General features: G+C 36.6%; 2 protein-coding genes and 1 long non-coding RNA gene across 7 annotated transcripts in view; 1 reads left to right on the forward strand and 2 right to left on the reverse strand.

The window, feature by feature from the left end:
• Nucleotides 1-3,689: 3,689 nt before the first annotated feature.
• LOC6051824 (poly(A)-specific ribonuclease PARN) lies at nt 3,690-5,851 on the reverse strand. Of its 2 annotated transcripts, none has more exons than XM_038264932.1 (4): nt 5,700-5,850; nt 4,368-5,633; nt 4,072-4,307; nt 3,690-4,007 (listed from the first exon to the last, which is right to left on the reverse strand). In XM_038264932.1, the coding sequence occupies exons 1-4, from the start codon at nt 5,716-5,718 to the stop codon at nt 3,813-3,815; spliced, it is 1,716 nt and encodes a 571-aa protein (XP_038120860.1). In that variant the 5' UTR covers nt 5,719-5,850; the 3' UTR covers nt 3,690-3,812. The 2 variants fall into 2 exon arrangements, with proteins under 2 accessions (XP_038120860.1, XP_038120861.1); XM_038264933.1 differs by having other exon boundaries at nt 3,723-4,007; nt 4,076-4,307; nt 5,700-5,851.
• Nucleotides 5,852-10,023: 4,172 nt separating this feature from the next.
• On the reverse strand, nt 10,024-10,504 carry LOC119768754. Its single transcript, XR_005278204.1, has 2 exons — nt 10,365-10,504; nt 10,024-10,258 (listed from the first exon to the last, which is right to left on the reverse strand). It is a non-coding gene; the product is annotated as an uncharacterized LOC119768754 (long non-coding RNA).
• LOC6053906 overlaps nt 10,241-14,428 on the forward strand; it is a 38,442-nt gene continuing 34,254 nt past the window's right edge. The window contains exons 1-2 of one of the 4 annotated variants that reach the window (XM_038259730.1): nt 10,241-10,310; nt 11,337-11,809. The gene's annotated coding sequence lies outside the window, so the exon portion shown is untranslated. Of the gene's footprint in view, nt 10,311-10,501; nt 10,585-10,709; nt 10,839-11,336; nt 11,810-14,428 lie in introns of those variants that run through there. The other 3 variants (XM_038259726.1, XM_038259728.1, XM_038259729.1) reach the window with 3 other exon arrangements.

Consider the following 14,428-nt stretch of genomic DNA (forward strand, 5'->3'; position numbering starts at 1 on the left):
ATATCGGTATCCAAAGAATCGAAGTTTTGCATTACTGTTTTAGAATTTTTGAATGAAATACTCAAATTTTCTTGACAATACTAATTTTTCATAATTCGCAATATCGGTATCAAACGAATCGAAATTTTGCTTTTTTAATTTCACAAAATACCGTATTTTCTCGAAAATGCTCAAATTTTTATAGTTCGCAATATTGGTATCAAACGATTCGAAATTTTGCAAGTATTTTTCACTGCTTTAGAGTTTTTTGAATGAAATACTAAAATTTTCTAGAAAACACTCTTTTTTACAAAATACCGTATTATCTCGAAAATACTATTTTTTTATCATTCGCAATATGGGTATCAAAAGATTTGAAATTTTGCATGTATTTTGACTGTTTCAGAGGTTTTCGAATGAAATACTCAAATTTTCCTGAAAATACTCAATTTTTTTAAATTCGCAATATGGGTATTGAACGATTCAAAATATTGCAAGTATTTTTTACTGTTTTAGAGTTTTTTGAATGAAAAACTAAAAAAATAAGTTATTTTGTAAAAATTTCAGTATATTGCAAAATTTTGAATCGTTTAATACCCAAATTGCAAATTATAAAATTTTTAATATTTTCAAAAAATACGGTATTTTGTGAAAATGGGTATTTCATTCAAAAAAAAAAAAAAAAAACTCTGAAACAGTTAAAATTAGAGGGTGACGATTCTCGAGATTTTCAATTTCCCGGGAATCGAGAGTTGAGTTTTGCCATTTCCCGGGAATTCCCGGGACCCGGGATTTTTTTGAACTAGCCAATAGTGTTCCCTCAATCTACAAATACAAAATCGTTTCTCGAGCCTTTTTGGGACTCGAATTGCAGTTTAAAATGTTTACGAATCTTCATTCGCACTGATTGATTTTCCCAAAGTTCCACAAAATTTTTGTTGAACTTGTTATTAGATTTTGCAATATGGCATTCTGCAATATGCTAAATAACGACTCAAAACAAAACCTTTAAGTTGATTTTTTCCTTCTTAAGGTCAACTGTGAATGTTCACAATTAGCGGACATAGTGTTCGCTTACAAAAAATGCCTGATTTTTATTCTTTAAATATAATTTAATATGCAAAACACAAAATGACTCGTTTAAGCGAAATTGACTTACTTAGATTTTTTAAAAAAATAGACTATGAGTTATGCTATGCTCGAGAGGATATGGAAATTAAACTTATCTTGAAAAGGCTTTTCCCTCTTAGAAATAAAAAATATTTCATTTATGGTGTGTAACTGCTTATTATGCTTCAATGTTAATTTTGGGTTCCACATTTTTTGGTTATACTCAATTAAAGTTATTGGAATTTTTGAAAAGTTAAAATTCACACTTTTAGAATAAGAAGATTAGAGAAGCATTGATCAATTCAATCTTGGAAATCGAACATTGAACATCCAATGTTCTAAATAATTTCGAATTTTTCAAATGTTTTTTCTTATTAGTTTATTAATTTTGGTTTGATATTTATAAGTATAAAATTTCCCGGGAGTCTCGACCAAATTTCCCGGGAATCGAGAGGTCAAAAATTTTCCGATTTCCCGGGAATTCCCGCTCGTCACCCTCTAGTTAAAATACATGCAAACTTTTGAATCGTTTGATCCCATATTGCGAATTATAAAAAATGAGCATTTTCAAGAAAATACGGTATTTTGTGAAAATTTGGGTATTTCATTCAAAAAAGGTTGAAACAGTTGAAATACAAGCAAAATTTCGAATCGTTTGATAACCATATTGCGAATTATAAAAATTTGAGTATTTTCGAGAAAATGCGGTATTTTGTAAAAAAAAATGGGGTTACATACATGTACGAAATCCAAAAATTTCATATCACAGAAAAAATATTGAATCCACTGAAAAGATGATTTTTAATCACTGCTGAAAGTTTCATGAAGATAGTACACGATTAAACTGAGTTAGAGACGATTTTAAGCTCAAAATTTTGCCGTGCGCAAAGCGGACTGTCAAACTTTCTGAACGTTTTTCTCGAAACACCGAGTTGATTTACGGGTGCCTCGATATCTCGAGATGGGATGGACCAAATTGGCTGAAATTCGGGGTGAAGATTCTCAAGACATATTCCGTGTGCCTGACGAAGCGCGATTTTTGAATTTTGCTTTTTAAAAAAATACAAAAATAAGGAACTGGCGATTTTTTATATTAAAAACATAAAAAATATTTTCATCTTTTTTTTAAGTTTTTAAAAATCGGCCTTCGTCAGGCACACGGGATTGATTCAACGAGTCTTCACCAAAATTTTGAGCCGATTTGGTCAACGCAGTGTTGAGATATCGTAGCACTCGTTTTTTTTTTAAACTGCTAACTTAAAATAGTTATATCTCAGCAATGATTCAACCAAATTTCTTCAAATTTATTTTGTTAACAGGTGAAAATGTATATTTCAATGCCCTGAAAACCGATTCAAAAAAAGTTTCAATGTGTACGCATACCAACCTTTGACATTTTCGACGATTTACATGTATCTAACCCCTTAAAAAACTCTAAAACAGTGAAATACTTGCAAAATTTCGAATCCTTTGATATTTATACTGTAAATTATTAAAAAAAAACTAGTACTTTCAAAAAAAAACGGTATTTTGCGATTTTTGTAGTATTTGTACTTTAAAACTTACCATATTATCAAAAAATATATATATTTGCTAAGAGGAAGCTTGAAAATTTAACATAATTTCGTTGGTTTTAGTCAATTTTAGAAATATATTAAATATCGAGAAAGAGTGTGTGCAACATGAGTAGGGTTAGTGAATTTTCACGATTTCGCGGACCGCGTGAAATTCGTTTAATTTTAAGATATCCGTGAAATCCCGTGAAATCCCGTGAAATTTATCAATTTTCAAATGTAAATTTTTTGATGTAACAAAATAATAGATATTTAATCCATAGAGACTTTTTAAGATAAATTTTAGTAGTTTTCAATTGAAAACATACATTAACAAAAATTTGTTAAAACATCTATTGAGAAGTGAATGCTGCGAAAACTTTGATGATATTATCAAAAATGTCAATGTCGTTTTTCTTGACTACTATTTTATTAAAATGGTATAAGTTTAAAAGAAATTAAAAGATTCAAGTTGGGTTATGCAAGATTAAATGTATAGTTTTTTAATCTTTAAAGTCACATTTTCAGAACATTTTAGAATTTAAGCGAAAACTGTTTTGCTATATTAGTCAAATATTTAAAAGGAAAAACATGTGATTAAGCTTAAAATGTAGTTTCTGTAATTTAAACATGAGATTTTCAGAGTTACTGTAACTATTTTCACGTTCCGCGAAATTTCCGTGAAATTTGGTGTTTTGAAATTGAGGTCCCCGTGAAATTTGCATTTTTTTTAGCGTGAAAATCACTAAGCCTAAACATGAGTGAGAGTGTGTGCAACATGAAGTTAAACTTTCTGTGAAGTTGCTGTGCAGATTACCATGGCACTTTGAAAAGTTTACGCCATGTTGCACGCACACACTCTCACTTTCAATTTCTCGATAAGTTATCGTCCGTTATCGCGATAACATTATCGCCGATAGAATTATCGGAATAACAATAACGATAGATTATCGTTATCGTCCTGAACTAATCGATATCGTTATCGAACCTCGATAATTTTATCGTTAACAACCTTGATTCAAACCTTCCAAACAGGGAAACTTTCGGTACGTTTCGGACCCATTAAAATTTATTTCACTTTGATTGCAATTCGCATTTGCCTTTCTCGAAATGCGCTTGTAATTTCATCAAAAATAAAAGCAAACTAATCGTGTCCTGCCTTCTCTGCACTTACCAGCTATCGTTGTCCGCAAACGTTCCCTGCTGGCGTGGCTTCTTCGCTTGGCTTGGCGTCCCAAAGTTGGACACTTCGGTGGCCGTCACCGCTGGCAGCACCACCGCAGCAGTTACCTCTTTGTCCGCCGGACGTTTAAGCCCTCCTCGATCGGAACCACCACTATCGTATCGCCGCTTAGCTCCAGCACACTGCAGAGAAACGAATTGAGAATGAATAAAACCTGATTTGAAGCGTCGGTGGGGTGAACAATACTTGCTGTTTGGCCTTGAACTGGTTCAGGGTGCAGATCGTGAAGGCAGCGTTCGACTTATCGATGGTTTTGAGCACGGCCGCCGCGTGGTCGCGGTTGTGCAGCGTTACGAACGCGGACGTCTCGTTGACCCAGCTGATGAACACCTGGCCGTAGTTGCGGAACCGGCACAGGATGTCCACGTGGCGCCAGTTCTCCGGGAAGGTGATGTAGAAGATGTGGTCGCGGGAGAAGGAAGCTGTTGTAACGTGAATGATGAATCAATTTGCTAGAAATTGAAGAACAACAAAGAACTTACGCTCTTTTCCGTAAATATAAATGTAGTTGACTTCCGAGACTCGCAGCAAGTAAATTCTATTGAAGTACATCTTCAACGTTGCATCATTAGTTAGATTCGTCAGGTCCACTTTGAAATAGCTTGCCAGCCCCAGAAAGCACAATCCCGTCAAATACGCATCGTAACCAGCTTCGTGTTGCTTCTCCTGATCCATAGAATAGCTATGCTCTTCACTGCCTGACTTCACCTCTGGCAGTTTAAAGGGCTCCTTCCGAACTGCCTCAAAAACGTGGCCCAAAACGGACGAAAAGACGTGCACCTTCAGCTCAGCGTTCGTGCACAAGTATTTTGTATCGAGCAAGAGTGGAAACAACTCTCTAACAGTCTTCTTGAAGTCTTGAAAATTGTACGGAAGAGGTCGAAAGAATTGCCGTATAACAAACATCAAATCCAAAAGCATGTTGTGCCCTACAATAAGCTTCCGGGTTTTCGAGAGCTCCTGCAGCACCAAAGAAAGACCAACGGCACTCTCCAGGTCTACATTTTCCTGCGCCACCTTCTCCTGCTCAAGCTTCCGATCTTGCTCTTTGGTTCTTTTCCTCTCAACCAAAATCCCCTTGTGTTTGTTCTCCAGCTCAACGGAAGAGGTCGATATCTGCTTCCGAAATTTAGCCTCAATCATCTGGTAAACCAGCTTGCGCTGAAATCCATTGCAGTTCGTAATCGTAAAATTCTTCTCTTCCGAAGCCAAAAACACTCCAATCCTTTCTTCAATCTCCGCCATCAGTTTCTCCTCCGTCGCCGGAACCGGTACCATGTTTACCGCATCGTTCCCGTTAGCCTCCTCCCCCTCCTCAGCTTCCAGTGCGGCCGCCCTCTGCTCCTGGCGCTCCTTCAAGTCCGTCCGCATCCGTTCCTCGTCCGCTTCTCCACAATAAGAAAGTCCCTCCCGGAACAGCTTGTTGAAATCGAACCCGTGGTCGGCCAAAAACCTCATACTTTCGCCCTGGCAGGCAAACACGTGCACGCGCCCCTTTGGGAAGCAGTAAAAGTTGTAGCACTTGTAGCTGACCGCCCCAGATTCCGGATCAACGCGGAAGGCGGCAAGACCCAGCTGGATGACGATAAAGTTGATCGAATTTTCCACCGTCTTCTGGTACACCTCCTCGGGCGTATCGAAGGGGAACACGTTTCGGTCGGACGTAAGGCCAGTGAATTCTGTGTCCATCGCGAAGAAGCTGGCATCCCGGATGGTTTGGCGGATCGACGCGAGCTGGTCGGTGAAATCTGTTGAAATTATACATCAATGACTGCCAAAATTGAGTTCACAACCGGTGCTAGCGGAATACGTACTTTTGCTTGTGATTTCCATTGATATTCTCCGTATTTATTGTCAAAAATTACAGAAAGATGCCGCCAAAACTATTTTTAGGAAATACTGTTTGTTTACGTTAGTAATTTTTTTTGACAGCTACGCGTTTGCACGTTATCTTAGTTCTAAGCATTTTAAAATATTTCTGATCATCTGAGAGTTATTTTACCCAAATTTAGCTAAACACAAAGTTACCCATTAGTAGGGTCCTAATGCGAGGAGCTGTGTTTATTATAAACTGCGCGTATTCCACTCGGACAAACCAACCTCAGACCGACGCGCCGCACTTTCGGGAAATGCGCGCTGTCAAATTCCATACTGCGCTTTTTGTTTTTGTTGATCTTCTTCTTTGAATCGCTTGCCATTGTTGCCAGGTATGTTTTTTATTGCACTAAAAGTGCAAAAAATCGCTGGCAACAATGTCTATGGAACATTCTGAAATGCCACGGTCAATATTATTGTCACCACGGCACAACACCTTTGGAGTGGTGGTCTTGCGAGGATTTTTTCAGCGAAATATCCTTCAAATATGTTTAAGCGGTTCCGAATCAGTGTGCTCTTGTGTATGTTTTAAATGTTTGGTCTTTTTTGGTCGTTTAAAAAATCGTTCACTCAAAATCAGAAGTACCCTTCAAAAAGGGTTTTATCTACCCTTTATCTGTCATCCCAAAGAAAAAAAACCCTTTTTGAGGGTTATTTCCACCCTTTTTTTCAAGTTCACCCGTCGTCACCCTTTTGCAAAGGGTTACTACCGGTAAACTTGAAAAAAGGATGGAAGTAACCCTCAAAAAGGGTTTATTTTTCTTTGGGATGACAGATAAAGGGTAGATAAAACCCTTTTTGAAGGGTACTTCTGGTTTTGAGTGTTCGGAGTTCTTACGATGATTTGCGAAAAAATGGGTCAGAAAAACATTTGAATAGCATAGCCTTAAAACAAATTACAAAAATGGCTGGGCATCTTTTCTGATGGAAATGTCTCGATAAAATGTCATATGTAGCCAACATTTTGACTGTGAGTATCTTTTAAACTTGGATTGATCAAGTAATCCTTAATTTAATTAAATTGAATAGTTTGAACTTTCTACGAATATTCACCGACGCGAACTTTTAATCCAACGAACGATCTTTTTAAATTTAGAGTATTTTTCTAGGTATTTTTCTTTGTTTGTACTCCATTGTTATTATAATTATTCAAGTAATTATTATGAATAGGGGAAGAGGAGGGTGAAATCAATGAATTCAATAGCAAAATCCTAATGGTTTTATTGGTTTTAGCCTTGAAAATGTTAAATAATTATTTACAAATGTCTGTGTTTACATTATCCTTGAAATGAACATTTACTAAATTTTACGATTTTCTATTAAAATAATTAATTTTAATCAAATATTGACATGTAAGAAACTAAAAGAAATTGCAAAATCCGTGAAGACAGGTATTGTTATCTTGATTGTTATACATTTCGAGTTTTGTGAAAAAGTTACTTCAAATCAAACCATCCACATTAACGACCCCCGGGTCTTTTGTGGTCTCTATTGCAAGTTTCTGCTCGAACCTAGGAGTCCGAAGGCTTGAATGGGGAGAGCACCCAAACCTCTTTCTACTCCAAGGAACCTTCCACCCCAGTGTTTGAACTGACGACCTTTGGATTGCGAGTCCAACCGCCGCCAGCGATTCCACCGGAGTAGGCTTGGTTTGGTGTGTTGTTTGTACTTATGGCATGGAGACGACTCCTACACCTGGAATGACTTAACGGCCTAACAACCAAGGCCGGGACCGACATTTTACTTCCTCATCCGATGGAAGGTTGCAGCAGATGGGAATCGAACCCAGAATCATCCGCTTACAAAGCGGACAGCGTAACCATTCGGCCACGCACTGCCACAATTGATTTAGATCAAAAATTCTTTCAGTGGCTTCAAGAAGGCCACAACCGGCACATGCTGATTCCTTTTGGTGCTGAAATTCGTTAAATTGAATTTTATACAGAATATTTTATAGTGATGATCAATTTTCTTCGAAAATGATCAACGGCTTCACCTTAAAACAAATTACAAAAATGGCTGGGCATCAAGCTGGGCATCTTTTCTGATGAAAATGTCTCGCGAACTTTTAATCCAACGAACAATCTTTTTAAATTTAGAGTATTTTTTCTTTGTTTGTACCCCATTATTATTATAATTATAGATGAGGGTGAAATCAATGAATTCAATAGCAAAATCCTAATGGTTTTATTGGTTTTAGCCTTGAAAAGGTTTAATAATTATTTACAAATGTCTGTGTTTACATTTTCCTTCAAATGAACATTTCTGGAGTTTTTTTTTAAAAGGACCAATAAACCAAATTTTCAGTTTTTGCTTTTTGGGTGTTTTTCAATACCCCTGACTCAAGGCGGTTCTAAAAACACCCAAAAAGCAAAAACTGGAAATTTGGTTTATTGGACCTTTTCAAAAAAAACTCCAGATTTACTAAATTTTACGATTTTCTATTAAACTCATTAATTTCAATCAAATATTGACATGTAAGAAACTAAAAGAAATGGCCAAATCCGTGAAGACAGGTATTGTTATCTCGATTGTTATACATTTCGAGTTTTGTAAAAAAGTTACTTATTGTTTCTGCTCTCAAAATGCTTTTCTCGTGTTTCTCCAGAGGATATCGTTTAAATATAACCTTCGTGTAGTCGCGTGTTTTGGCCTTTCTCACAAGTATCATTATATCTAGGGATAGTGATTTTTCGCGATTTCGTGGAAACCGCGTAATCCGTGAAAATTGCCCCAGACCGTGAAATTTGGTGAATACCGTGAAATGCCACGAAATTTGAAATATTCAATGATAAATCGCTTATCAGTGCATTCAAGCTTTATTTTATAATTCAAACACCTTACAATATTTTTATCAAGCATTTTGGAAGCTGATTAAAAAAATACATGTCAGATTTAGAAATATTTTTGAACATATATTCCTTGAGTATACACTCAACCCCCGGTGGTTGGTCACTTTTTCGTTTGACACTTTTTTAGTTTGTACCCCGTTGGTTGGTCAAAGTCAAACTAAAAAGTGACGAACTGTCACTTTTTACACGGCGCTCACTCACACTATCAAAACAAACGTTTAGTAGTGTGTGTGAACTTCGTGTAAAAGGGGTGTCAAACTAAAACGTGACCCCGTTCGTTTGACAACAGTTGTTGTCAAACCATCGGGGTTTGAGTGTATTCTAATAAATGCAGATATTTGATGGAACGTTTCCAACAAAATGTCTTTATTTTACAAAATTCTAAAAAGGTTATTTAATAACATTATTCAACATTACGATGAACAAGTTTCATTTAATGTGAAATAAGACAAAAACAATAATTTTCTGATAACAAATTATATTTTATATTTAAAAATACAAAACATGTTTACTAAATATTTTGCAATGCAAATGAAAAAAAAAAACCAGCTATGCATGAAGTTTTGCCAGAACTTAATTAAAATATTCAAATTCATCTATTTCTGTAATTTGAGAAAGCTTACAAAATATGATTAAACTTATTTTATTGATTCTACATTTGATGAACATGACATTTAGGGAAATATTTTAGCAAATTAAATTTCTCGCAGTATGATCGAAATATGTATCTGAATCATAAATTCTTCAAAATTCCCCAAAATAAATCCAACACATTTTTTTCAAAGAAATAATTTGTGTCAGGGTGTTTTATTTTCTATCTTGAACACATTTTTACGTCAATTTGAGCAGTTTTCAGAGTACCGTGAAATTGCCGTGAAATTTCAATGTTTTGTAATTGGCGTGCCGCGTAATTTCGATTTTTTTGCCGCGAAAAATCACTAGCCCTAATTATATCGTTACGTTACGCGACTGCCTGTGCGATAACTTTGATCAGCAATCTGAACTACATTTTTGACCTTTTCGTTTGTACACTTTATAAAACTTACGTAGTTTTTGTTGCTTCCATCGATGGACGGACAGTTCGGGAGAAAGCCGCCAGATGTCCCGAGAGATCCTCGCGCAACGTGAACTGTCAAAAGAACACTGACAGCTGATTTCACGCACACAGCCTAAACAGAAGCCGTGTTGTTTTGTTCGACTGTTTAGTTTGGTGGTGAACTTGTAGTGCAACCTCGAGTGCAACATTTTTTTTTGTGATTTTTTGTTGTTGTTGTTCAAAAAATTGGATTGAAATCCTCATTCAAAAATCACAAATAAAAAAAATGAACATTTTTTTAAGTAGTTGCGTTTGCACGGTTTACATTTGGAAAAGTTAACACGTTGAAATCTAATCTGTTTCACCTAAGAGAAGTGATTTAGAAGATTTTATTTCTGATTATCGTTTCGGAAGTCGCATGTTTTGGCGTTTCATACCAGTGCCCTTACAAAGTGTGTACAAAGTACACTCATGCGACTGCCGGTTGTTCTTAAGTTTAGTTTTAAACAAGAAGGTTAAAGAACAAGTTCGGTAATTCGGTAATTTCGGAATACACCCTTCCGGCGGCTTAAGTTTCATGTAGTCTCACGTCGCATGTTCGGGTGTAGACCTACGGAAAACAAAGTCGGGGTTCAATCCCCAACAAGAAGGTTAAAGAACAAGTTAGTATTTAAATGTACATGTAATCTCATTAATATTTTAATTACTTCACATACTTGCTAGAAACTGTTGATTCGTAGAACCCTGGTCCCAAACCGAAACGGGCATACGCGAATGTTGCACGAGTCCATCGAACCGCGAAGAAACGTGTTGCAGCGCATCGTGTGTTTGTGAGCCTGGCAACTTTTCCTGATGTTTGTGCCATCGAAAGAACAGTCTGCAAATCCGCTGGCTGACAGACTGACAGTTTCAGTGGAGAACAAGACCCAAAAGGTGGTGCGAGCGCGATATTTTTTTTTTATTAGAGACTAAACCTGCTGCTTCTTTTTGTACAGGACGATAATGGTTGAAAAATAAGAGCTTTGAAGCGCTGTGGTGCGGCGTGGAATTTTGAAAACGCTGGTTTTTGGATTAATTGGTGGATTGGTTCTAGATTCTGGATCCGCCCCTTTTACGCGATTATTTTCAGTGTGAAAAAAACGAGACCTGAAATTTTGCGGAAACACGAAATTTTCTCTGATCGATTTTGTGTGCGTGTGCAGGTTCAAGGAAGCAGGCCGTGACAAAAGCAGAGTGTTTTCCGATTTGAATTTGCGAAGACCAGATTTTATTTTTTTGAAAAACACGCAAAGAAAAATGCGTGAGCAAAGTCCGCGATTGTGACATCCACTCTTTTCGTTCATTTCTTGCTGTAATCTTTTCTCTGGCCGTCACTTTTCGCCACGATTTTGCTCGCGCGACCTGTCCTCAGTGTGTTTGTGTGTATGTGCGCACCCGAACAAATGTGTTGGCGATCATTGAATGTGTGTTTTTCATTTGGTTGCTGTGATTAGTGTTTTTTTTTTGTTGAAAAATATTCTTCGACACTCGCCGCAGATAATAGAATTCCTTTCTACTCGTAATGATTTTCACCCGAGATGTGAAATTTTCACCGTGAAAGTCACAAATTTAGACGACTCAGTGTGTGGGGTGAATTCGAGGAAGAAAACACAAAGTAACCATTTCGTTATCAAACTCCATTTTTGCAGAGAGCAACTGAAAGGGTGTCGTAGAATCGTAGCAAACCTAGGGAAACTAAAGTGCATTTGCAAATATTAGTGTTAAAACGGTTCAAATTCAAAGCCTACTGTAGAAAAATATAAAACTAGTGGCAAAACAGCAGGGAATTTAGCATAAAGAAAGTCCGGTTTGGGAGCAACAGCAGGAGGCGGGGTAAAGAAGGATCAGACTCACCGTCACAAATACATCCTCACGGAGGAGAAAGACCTCCCCCTTGCCACCCCCTCTCGTTGACGGCGGCGGCGGCCCACCCTCCTAATCCGCCCCCTCAACATCAGCTGGCTGGAGTTGAAGCTGCTGGAACTGATTCGCACCCACACGCAAAACGTCAACGCCTGCCTGGCTGGCTAATTGCGAGTGGCAGGATTGTCAAAACAGAAGCTGCTGCAGCAGCAGGATAAATCAGTTTTCCTTTTTTAGTGCTATCTGTGATCCTTTAAAGGTGAGTGTCCACAAGTGTTAAAAGCCTGTTTCAGAATGAGTGTGTTGGATTTGAGGCTAGAACTACTTCAAGTTTTTCCCCTCCTACCAGCGGCAGATTTTCTTTTGTCTTGCAATTTGCAGTTGGCTGCGCATTTAATGAGAATCATCGCTGTAAAATTGAGCAATGTGTATATCGATGTTAACTTGGATGCATTTTACGTGCAGTTTGGTTGATTATCCGCATTCATTTATCTATAGGAACTTGCCTCAATTTGAAGCATTCAAAAAATAATGGATAGCTAGTTTTTTTTTGTTTCTGTGACATTTTCCAATAAAACGTTTGTTTGAACATTTACCACATTATCTTTTAACTTGATCTAATCAAAACAATGTTAATAAAAAAAAGCTACACAGACTGAAACGTGAAACCCGGATGGTTTGACACCGATTGTTGTCAATGGAAAGGGGTCACTTTTTAGATTGACATTAGCCATGGCCGATATACAGATAAATCTGTATTTTACCGATTTTTCGATCCCAAAAATCTTTATATACATTTTTTTTAAATTATTAAAAAAATCACAATTTAGTAATTGAATTATGGTTTAATACAAATGATTTAAAAGCTTAAATCAGGTGTTAAAATTTTAAAAATGTCTTCTATATCTGTAAATTCAACATGTCACAAAAAATACAGATTTATTTTTAAGGAAATACAGATCTGGCATCGATGTTTTATACCCTTTTTACGCAGTGCTCATGGCCTATCTACAATCACTTAGCTTAGAATAGAATAGTTAAGTAAAGTAAAATAGATAAGTTACTTAGTAAAGTACATAACTTACGGCCGTCATGTACAATCAACTTAGAAAACTTGCTGGGCTGATAAACGATCCTATGTACTTGTTTGTTTACCTTTGATATGGAAACGTCAACATACCGTAGATTTTGAAATTTTCCAAACCTTACGTCAAGTTTCTAATTGATTACTTTCCCATTGTAGAAGATCACATTCATTTCATTTGATTCAAATTCCTAAGCTAAGTGATTGTAGATTGGCAATCACACTTACTAACAAAAATTTGGTGTGAGCTTCGTGTAAAAAGTGACAGTTCGTAACTTTTTAGTTTGTTTCGGTCAAACCAACGGGGTACAACTACAAACTATAAAAGACTGAATATTAAATTGTTGTTTTTACAATTTTATCGAAAAAAGAGGTGCAGGTGGCTATGGACTTTTAACAAAGATCTTAACATCTATTCTAGCAAAAGAATGCAAAAGGGCCATTGCGGGTTTGTTGATAAAGAATATATCTTGTTCACGCTAGAGGATGTTTACATCTGGCATTAAAGGAATACACTCTTTGTTTACAAACCCACAATGGCCAATTTTGCATTGTATTGCTAGTATTTAAATTCATAATATTTAAATCATTGGCTACTACTGATTAAGATTGTACTGAATTCTCAGTTAACTGATATTTGTCACTTTGACAGATGATTTACTGAAATTTCAGTAAAATGGTTGTCAAAACAACAGAAATTTCAGCAAAAGATACATCAAATTATTTTGCTGAAAATTCAGTAATTATCTTGAGGCAGTTTGACAGATCATTTGTTGAAGTTTCAGCAATCATTGCTGGTAGGGGAAATATACCCTTTCTAATCAAACATCTATCTTCGTCATATGGAGAGTTTGATGCTCGATTAAAGCTTCAAAAATACTATTTAGGTCATAAACTTATCAGCAACAGCACCGCCTCGAGTAAGCACGCAAATGTATGCCACTTACTGGTCAAAAAGATCAAATTTAATGCACTTTTGATCATAATTTCTATTTTGCGAGACCATTTCACATCATTTTGGTGGCACACACATCCACACGCAAGATGAGAGGTTAACTGCTTAATGAAAGCCGCCATCAATGTCTTTTCACTTGCGCTAACGATTTCAAAGCGCTTAAGATATAAAATTGCTTCCAACCACCGGAACCATGTTCTTTAGAACTTTAGTTAGTCACTCACTTGAAAAATAATCCCGAAACATGCAAAAAAACAAACGCGCCAAGTCGTTTGACGTTTCAGTTTTGAATATCCATTCCAATCGAAGGCTGAAGAAAACCGAGCGAGGAGCGAAGGCAAATAAAGAACAAAGGGTGGCCACCAACATGCTGTTGGAGTGAGCAAGTGCTGCCAGGAAACTTTCGCTATAAATGATACTTTTCGTGAGTGTTCGCTTAAAATTACATCAATTTTGGCAGCACTAAGCAGACTCAAAAGAGCGCTGGAAGAAAAAAAGAACTGAGCTGAAAATAGGAAAATGGGCGTGGCCCAATGCACTCGACTGATTAGAATGCACTTGGGAAATATATTTTTTAAATGCTTGTAAAAGGAATAGCATAGCTTTTAATAAAAGTGAAAATAAATAGAAAAGTTCACAAAAAGTTGCTCTACTCGTTGGTGTACTTGGTTTTAGTAAATTTCAAGGAACACTCCAGATTATCCAGCATCATTCAAACACGACCGATTATTAGGCTTAAAATGGGCATATTTCTTCTATTTGGGCTCGATGGAAAGGTCTTTTTAATATCCATTCCAATGATTGTGATCTATCGTTGTCAATCCGGACAACATTTTCAT

Source organism: Culex quinquefasciatus, chromosome 3, assembly GCF_015732765.1.
Source record: "Culex quinquefasciatus strain JHB chromosome 3, VPISU_Cqui_1.0_pri_paternal, whole genome shotgun sequence".
Lineage (NCBI taxonomy): Eukaryota > Metazoa > Arthropoda > Insecta > Diptera > Culicidae > Culex > Culex quinquefasciatus.